The 8115-nt window shown below is 38.1% G+C and overlaps 3 protein-coding genes across 3 annotated transcripts; 2 read left to right on the plus strand and 1 right to left on the minus strand.

The window, feature by feature from the left end:
* Nucleotides 1-154: 154 nt before the first annotated feature.
* JH06_2496 (hypothetical protein) lies at nt 155-2349 on the plus strand (the record flags this gene model as incomplete). The annotated part of the gene is made up of 5 exons (XM_014671867.1): nt 155-714; nt 745-1500; nt 1530-1791; nt 1822-1941; nt 1972-2349. 5 exons carry the CDS (start codon nt 155-157, stop codon nt 2347-2349), a joined length of 2076 nt encoding a protein of 691 aa, XP_014527353.1.
* A 56-nt stretch (nt 2350-2405) lies between these two features.
* Nucleotides 2406-4163, minus strand: JH06_2497 (transcription factor IIIB; the record flags this gene model as incomplete). Its single annotated transcript, XM_014671868.1, is given in 10 exon segments — nt 2406-2525; nt 2555-3048; nt 3072-3108; nt 3125-3285; nt 3316-3402; nt 3432-3558; nt 3589-3667; nt 3698-3742; nt 3772-4017; nt 4048-4163. The coding sequence occupies 10 exon segments, from the start codon at nt 4161-4163 to the stop codon at nt 2406-2408; spliced, it is 1512 nt and encodes a 503-aa protein (XP_014527354.1).
* A 996-nt stretch (nt 4164-5159) lies between these two features.
* JH06_5279 (hypothetical protein) lies at nt 5160-6118 on the plus strand (the record flags this gene model as incomplete). The annotated part of the gene is made up of 3 exons (XM_014671869.1): nt 5160-5633; nt 5671-6037; nt 6066-6118. 3 exons carry the CDS (start codon nt 5160-5162, stop codon nt 6116-6118), a joined length of 894 nt encoding a protein of 297 aa, XP_014527355.1.
* Nucleotides 6119-8115: the final 1997 nt, after the last annotated feature.

Raw genomic sequence — 8115 nt, forward strand, 5'->3', positions numbered from 1 at the left:
AGAAGAGGCGTACAATCCGGGAATTCGAAGACTTTGGCGATGGCACAAATTGTTATTGGATTGGGAATTCCAAAGTGACAGAAATCAGTCTTCGATTGTTCTAAACGAAAAGAACGTGATAAGAACAGTTTTAGTAAAATACAACGTGAAGATCATGAGTGATTGTGTGAAAGCTTGTGGAATTGACTTGGGTACGTCGGAAATTGCCGTAGCTGTAGTGGATTCGAGGAATCCCTTGGGAACAAAACTCGTCTCGAACAAATTATCTAACGAGACGACTCCTGGAGTCCTTAAGTTTTACAGAGAAGTGCGATCTATTGGCGAAGATGCAGCTGCGACGGCAACGATGTGTCCACAGAATGTGTACTCTCATTTGCCACTTGTTCTAAAGTGCATGGATTGTATTGGAGAGTTGCAGGGACGATATCCGGATCTGTGCTTCCAGATGAAGTCGGATGAACAGAAAGGTGTTGTATTTAGTGTTTGCGACGATCCCCTGATATCAGAAATGAGTATTATGCATGCTGTTTCCATGTTGTTCAACTATGTGTACCAAATTATTGAAAAGAGTTATCCAGAATATGTGAATAAAGTAGTAATTGCTGTTCCTTCAGGTTTGAGTCCTGTTTGTGTCCGTTTAGTCATTGATGCTGCCCATCTTGCTGGTTTCAAGGAAGTCATTATAACAAATACCGACAAGGCGCAGACATTCAAGTAGATAAGGTGTTGTAAGGTGATGTTTAGTTATTGTTTCCGTCTGAAGAATTCTCCCGAGTTTCCAGCAGAGGGAGATCGCCATATTCTGTTTGTTGATCAAGGAAGTTGTTTCACGGATATGTATGTGGTTCGTGTGAATGGAAGTCAGTGTGAAGTGGTTCACTCTGAGAGCCAGCAATTTGGAGCAAAGGATATTGATCGCATGCTCTTCAACTACTTTGTGGAAGAGATAGAGAAGAAGCGTGGAGTGACAATTCGTCCTGGAACAAAGCAGGCCATTCGCTTGGCCAATGGCTGTAAGAAACTGAAGGAGATGTTGAGTTCGGCTTCTCGTGCAAACAATACAGTGGATGGTCTGATTGATGGAGACGAGTATCAACTAGCCCTCACGAGAGCGCAAATGGAGGTCATTGTGAAGGATCAGATCAAAGCCTTCGAAGAGATGGCACGTGCTTTGCGTGAAGCCTTCTCAGGAACTATTGATGCAGTCGAGATGATTGGCGGAGGATGTCGAATCGATTTCATGAAGCGAATTGTGGAAGAAGTGATGGGAATGCCTCTTCGATTCACAGTGGACAGTGCTTCATGTATTGCAAAGGGTGCTGCTTTGCTGGGAGTCTATGATTCGATTCGAGATACGATAGCCTTGAACAATGAGTGGATGTTGAAAGGTGACAAAGAGAAGGGTGATGAATATGAAGTCACAGAGGCATTGGAAATGAAATTGAGAGGACGAGATGAAGAGCAGCAACGTTATGCCGAGGCTCATAATCGGTTTGAAGCGTAAGAATGAATGAAGGATTTGATTGTAGTCTGCTAGATTCGATGCGAAGAGAGTTGAGTGGTGAATTTGCTTCGAAGTTAGATGAGACAAAGTTAACAAGTATTTTGGATGCAGAGAAGGAATGGCTATGGTCAGACGGAGAGACATGTGAGACTAAAGTGCTGGAGGAGCGATTAGCGAGTTTGGAGCAGAAGCTACATACAGAATTCAAAGAGTTTTTTGATGCCAAGGAATCTCATCGACTGGAAGTAGAGAAGCAATTAGAAGAAGAGAGTAAGAAGAATGAGAAGGTAAGAATGAGGGATTGGTATCATTGATAGGATTCCAAAGAGGATGTGAAGCTCCCATATTCACAACGAATGGCTCGAGTAGAAGCAAATAAGAAAGAAGGTACAGATCTATTCAAGGATAAGAATTACACGAATGCTGCTCGTTTCTATGTAAAGAATGAGATTGAAAGTGAGTGATAGAAACAAGCTTTGATTCACTGTACCAAATTCTTCAATTTGTCTCCAGAACAGAAACAGGCAGTAGCAGATATAGAGAAGGCTCTTCATTTGAATCTGGCTCAATGCTTTATCAAACTGGAGACTTGGGACAAAGCAATTGAGCATTGTTCGACAGTGCTAAAAACCGATCCAAAGAATACAAAGGCATTGTATCGTCGAGCACTTTGCTATGATAGATTGAAGGATACAGAGAAATGCTCAGCTGATTTGCGAATTGTGTTGGAATTGATTCCTGAAGATCCAAGTGTGAAGAGTCTAGCATTACGGAATGAAGCAGAACGAAAGCGTCAGATGCAGAAGCGAAAAGAAATGGCAAAAAGAATGTTTGGTGGTCATTAGTTGATGGGTTGACTATTTGTTACAAACAAGAAATAGCACAAGAATCCTGGATGGATTCATTTAAAGAGATTACGCATAGCTTCATAGTTCACATTTCGACTGATTTTCTTTGTCTCCACCAAGCGTTTCAAGCCTTCAGCAGCTGTCTTCACAGGATGACGATACTGAGTCCGATTCTAAGTATAATCCATGTTCTATGGCCTACATTCACCTTCTTCTTACGCTTTGTCATCTTTGCTCCACGAGCTTCCTTTTCTTTTCGTTTCTCTTCCTGCTGACGAATCCAATCACCATTTGCTGCTTCCCACAACTCCATTTTCTTCTTCTGTTCTTCTTCACTCAAAAACATCTCTTCTACCTCTGCATCATACGCTCCTGCTACTGCCTGCTGAACCTCTGCTTCTTTCGCCGTTACTCCCTCCTTCACCACTTCTCTGTCTTCAGTCTTGTGACTCTCACCTTCCGCTTCATGTGAAGGTTCTATTAATGTTTGGTCCAACTCATTCATCGTTGTAACTGCTCGTTCTGGTGGCTGTTCTGCTTGTGATGCTGACTGTGACTTTCCATACAACACAGCCTTCATCTCCTCCTCCAGCTCACGATACAGTGACTCCAGATCTTGCTGCTTCACCAGATTTGTTCGAGATATCTTTTTCTGACGCTGGAGATGTGATCCTGGAGTGATTGTTCCATTTTCCACTAACGAATGTTCTATTCATAACCAGCTGCCAAAAAACATGCCAATTTCTTCCGATTTGGCTTTTCCTGATTCTACTAATTGTTGTAACTCCTGTTCATCTTTCAGACGATTTCGAACAAATGCAGGAGGATGTGAAGACATGATACCATCATCTCCTACTGCTTCGCCACGTTCATCCACAGCAAAGTCATTGGTTTGATCAGCTAATTTATTGAATTCATCCAATGTTAAGGAACCTACAAATAAAAACGAACAGGAAACAATACTAGCAGCAGTAGATTCGAACTCAGCAAGACGGATTCGGAGCGTTTCGTCTGATACTTTGACTACAGATAGAATGTCTTTTTTCGTTCCTAATTGAAAACCTCTATTAATACCGTACGACGAAATCCATGAACACGTGCAGCAAGAAGCAAGGCAGCTGCTACAATACCTAACGGTCTACGACCTCGAACTATCCAATCTCGCTGCATTCTTTTTGTAAGACGTAAAGCGGTTAGTGAGACAGCCTATAAATCACCAAGAAGACAAGAATGAACAGGGAGTTGATCCCCGAATTCCATTTGAGAAGCAAAGCGATTAATGTAGAGAGAAGGATCAATTGGCTTCACTTTCAAACTACAATTCATTCTTATTCAGTTGTCATACTTCAATTCCGTATTCAACTTTGTGTACACTGAACCCAGACTCCAACTATATAAAACGTTTTTCAAGATGAGTACACATCCGTCTGCAGCAAGTCGGCAAAATCAATTAACATTGTAGGGTTTTTGTTAAATCGACATGCTACGTACAAACAAGCAGCACAGACATGTGTGGCCCTTCGTCCTTGCGTGAAATTCTTATTAACAGCCAAAGCAAACACGCGATGGGCAGAATCCACCATGGATTGAAGATTCAATCCAGCAGCAATTTGTGAAATACGCTTTCTACCGTTTGATAAGGTTACTTCTCTTGATTCCCTGTACCTAGTTGTTACAAGATTCATTAGCACAAACGCATAACGTCCAGAAGATGACATAAAGGATGACGATCCTGTTTCACTCACAATTTGTCCAACAAGTCTGTTCGTTAGGAAGATCAACACACAACACTTACGATGAGCCGCCTCCATTATCATTGAATTCTACATTGTTTACAATGGGATCTTCGTCGAGTACGCAACCGCAAATGGTGCAACTATGCTGAGTACTTCAATCTTCTTCCTACATCGTCTCTCCTCCACCTCCTCCAATATCAAATATTTCATTGTGACAATTGGGGCAAGTTGGCATTTCGAAAATTGGCAATAGAAGAAAACGGTCCTATTCCTAGTATTCCATTTATTGATCAGAGATGGCGTGGGAGTTTCAACAAGCCGAAGTCCCCAATACGCCATGTCGCAATCCACATCAAGTCATCAGATTTATGGAATTCCATCAATCATATGGATTGCTGTTGTTCAATGATAGCTTCTGAAGAGTATTTGGATTAGGCTGTTCTAGAGATCCTCTCGTCATTCAGACATATTCATTCAATATGGATGTGTGAATGAGTGAGTATGGTGTGTATTGAACACAACAGATGTGAATTGAATAGAATGATTGAGATACAAGAATTGGAGTGATTGATTGTGAAGTGTTTTAGACTAACCACAGTTATAAGAGTGAACAGAATATCACATTCTGATCCTTTCAAGATGAAAATGAGTTGTGATTATCTGAAAGAAGGAATTCTGTGTCAAGTCATCAAACCACATACAATGAATAGAATGAATGAATCGATTATCATCATAGATTGACTCCATCTTCAATTATGAGATCAAGTCAGTATCTAGTAACAATAACAACAAATCAAGATTTCCAATGAAATCCCACTGATATCAAAGAATGATTCTTTGATTCAAATAGTAGTTTTGAATGTTTTAGAGAATGAATATGGAATAGTATCCAATAGGATAAGAGTAGTGGAGATAGATTCGTTTTCATTGATTCTTTGATAATATGAACGATATCAATTGTGGTTGTAGTTCATGTCTTGAATTCCTTGGTGATTATGAGGTTAAGAGTATTGAAATGAAGAGTGGTAATGAGTTGAGTGGAGGAGNGAAGAGTATTGGATGAGATTATCAATGAAAGAAGGAAAGAAAGAAGGAGTTAGCATGTTGTTGAGAAAGAATGGAACAGTGTTTATGAAATTGATGTTTGTGAATGATGAATGTGAAGGAGAAGTGACAAAGAGAAATGAGAATGGTAGTGTAGTATTGAAAGGAAGAGTGTCAAAAGGAAAGGAAGTTGGAATATGGATAGAATATGATGATGATGGAAATGAGAAATGGAGAGGATTGTATCGAAATGGAAAACGATATTCGATATTGAAGGAAGAAGAAGGAGTGAAAGGATTCTATTCAGAAATGAGTGTGAATGGAGATTTGTTGAATGTGAGTGAATATGATGATGAATGGAGAAAGAATGGTAAGTGTTTTGAGTATGAAGGAGGAAGAATGGTTAGAGAATGTGAATACAAGAATGGAATGAAGAAGAGAATGATTCGAGAATTCACTGAAGATGGATTAATGATATTGTTTGATGATAATGGAATGAGAGTATATGAAGGAGGGTTTGAAGGAGATATGATGAAAGGATTTGTTCGAGAAGGAAGAGGTAAAGAGTTTGGAATTGATGGGAGTATTGTATGTAGGTGAATGGAAGAATGGGAAGAGAGATGGAACTGGAAGAGAATTGAATGAGAATGGAACAGTTTTGAGAAAAGGAAGATGGATTGAAGGAGTATATGAAGATGCAATCAAACGATTTGAAGATGGATATGGAAATGATTTGAGTGTATTTGATATTGATTGTTTGAAAGGAATTGAGAGAGTTGAGATTGGAAGTGACTGTTTCACGAATGTGACTCTATTTGTGATTGATAGATTGAATGAACTGAGAAGTGTGATCATTGGCAAGAATAGTTGTACACTTGATAAGAACAGCAAAGAAGGAAGCAAATGTTTGATAATGAATTGTGATCAATTGAGTGAAATCCACATTGGATACATATCATTCGGTTGGTATGAATCATTTGAATTGAAAAATCTTCCTTTTCTCATATCCATTCAATTGGATAGTCATTCATTCAAGAATTGTCATAGGATAGTATTTGATAGTATGAATGATTGAATGACTGATAAATGAGATCTGTTTCAACTTCAATCCATTACTCTTGGATCACAGACTCTATATGGTGATGAAGATACTATTGAAAGGAATGTATTAATAATGAAGAGTATAAATGATATTGATAATGATTAATCAGATCTTCCATCTTTAACATTAATCAAAGGTATTAGTAACAACTTCACTAACATAGGGAAAGTGATAATAGATAGTGATGATTGATGATTGAATTTGAATTAGATATTCCATCACTTACTTCAAATGGAATTCTGATGAGAGGACCATTTGGTAATACAGAAGAATTGAGTTGTACAAGTAAGATTGATCAGTGTGATGAACAATAGATGATGCTCTTGAATATGTTGTTACAATGAATAGTGTTGTCTTTCCTTCAAGACACTTGCTGTCTCAACATCGTTCAGTGTTCTGGATATCTAGAATCGATCAGATACAACTCATTACTAATTCAGTTAGACAAATTGTGATTCAAGGATGTGTTGGAAGAGGAAGCATGTCATTCAATGTCACCAATCTCCCTTCTCTCAGCATTATTGAAATGGGATATGGTCCATTCTGTTTCTGCAATTCAATAGTATTGGAGAGTATGAATGATTGAATGAATGATGAATGAGATCTGAATCAACTACAATCCATCATTCTTGGATGGGGGGCTCTTGATGGTGATGATGATACTGTTGAATCGAATGAGCTGATAATGAAGAGTATGAATGATATTGATTATTGATTGATCAGATCTCTCATCTCTGACTATATTCAAAGGAGATGATTGCAATATCAGATATATAGGCAAAGTGATATTGGATAGTGATGATTGATGATAGAATTTGACCTAGACATTCCATCACTTTCTTCAAATGGAATCCATTTTAATGACCTATTTGGAAAACCATTCAGGAGTGTAACAGAATTGAAGAGTAGGAGTATGACTGATTGATTGATAATAATTGAGATGCTGATTCTCTTGAATACTACATTCGACAGAAGAGTAAATACCTATGATATAAGAGGAATACTGGGGTGTTTATTAGCAATGAACATAAGGATGAGATTTGTTGTTAGCGGTAGTAGGTAGTTGATGTATACCACGTACAAATAGGAATTAGACAAACCTTTGACAACATGGGCCTCCAACCGTATGAGCTAAACAGCGAAATGACAAGAATGGAATGCGCTCTTTACTATTTCGAGCCAAATTAGTAAATGATTGACAGCAACAAGTTTGAGCGTTTGAATGTGAAACAGATGAAAATGATTGATAAGAATGAACGAATATCTCTGTTTGATTTGTGCAGAAAACAGATATAACTGAAATGATAGTTATTAGAACAAATGATAATAATAAGGGATTCAGATAAATGAAAGTGAATGTGGAGTGAAATGAATGAAATGGGGTAATGGGGTAATTGGGGATCTGAATTGTGGTATGAATGAAATGAATGTCATTGCGCTGTGATGCAACTGTATGAGTAACACAGAATTGATAGTGTTTGATTGTGATATTGGATTTGATGAAAGGATAATGGATAATACGAGTGAATGATTGAAAGAATGTGATAATTGATATGTTTGTTGTAGTTATGATTGTTTGAAAGCAGTGAGTTTGATATGGAATTGTATGTGTTGATTGGTAATAGACATGATATGAGAATAGAGATGATTCCCGCGGTTTGAATGATATCAAATCATGGAGTATTTCTGGAATTGTTAGAATATGAGATTGATGAATTGAATTGATTCCCGTGAATTAGGAATAGGTAATGTTGAATGATCATATTCATTTCTTAATTGATGAATGAGTGATGATAAGAGAATGAAAGTAGATAATGTTGAATCAATATCAAAGAAGATGAATGGAGTAGAATGGAGAATGAAGTGGAAAGAGTACTTGAA

The sequence above is a fragment of the Blastocystis sp. subtype 4 genome (assembly GCF_000743755.1).
Source record: "Blastocystis sp. subtype 4 strain WR1 chromosome Unknown seqid_0129, whole genome shotgun sequence".
Taxonomy (NCBI): Eukaryota; class Bigyra; order Opalinata; family Blastocystidae; genus Blastocystis; species Blastocystis sp. subtype 4.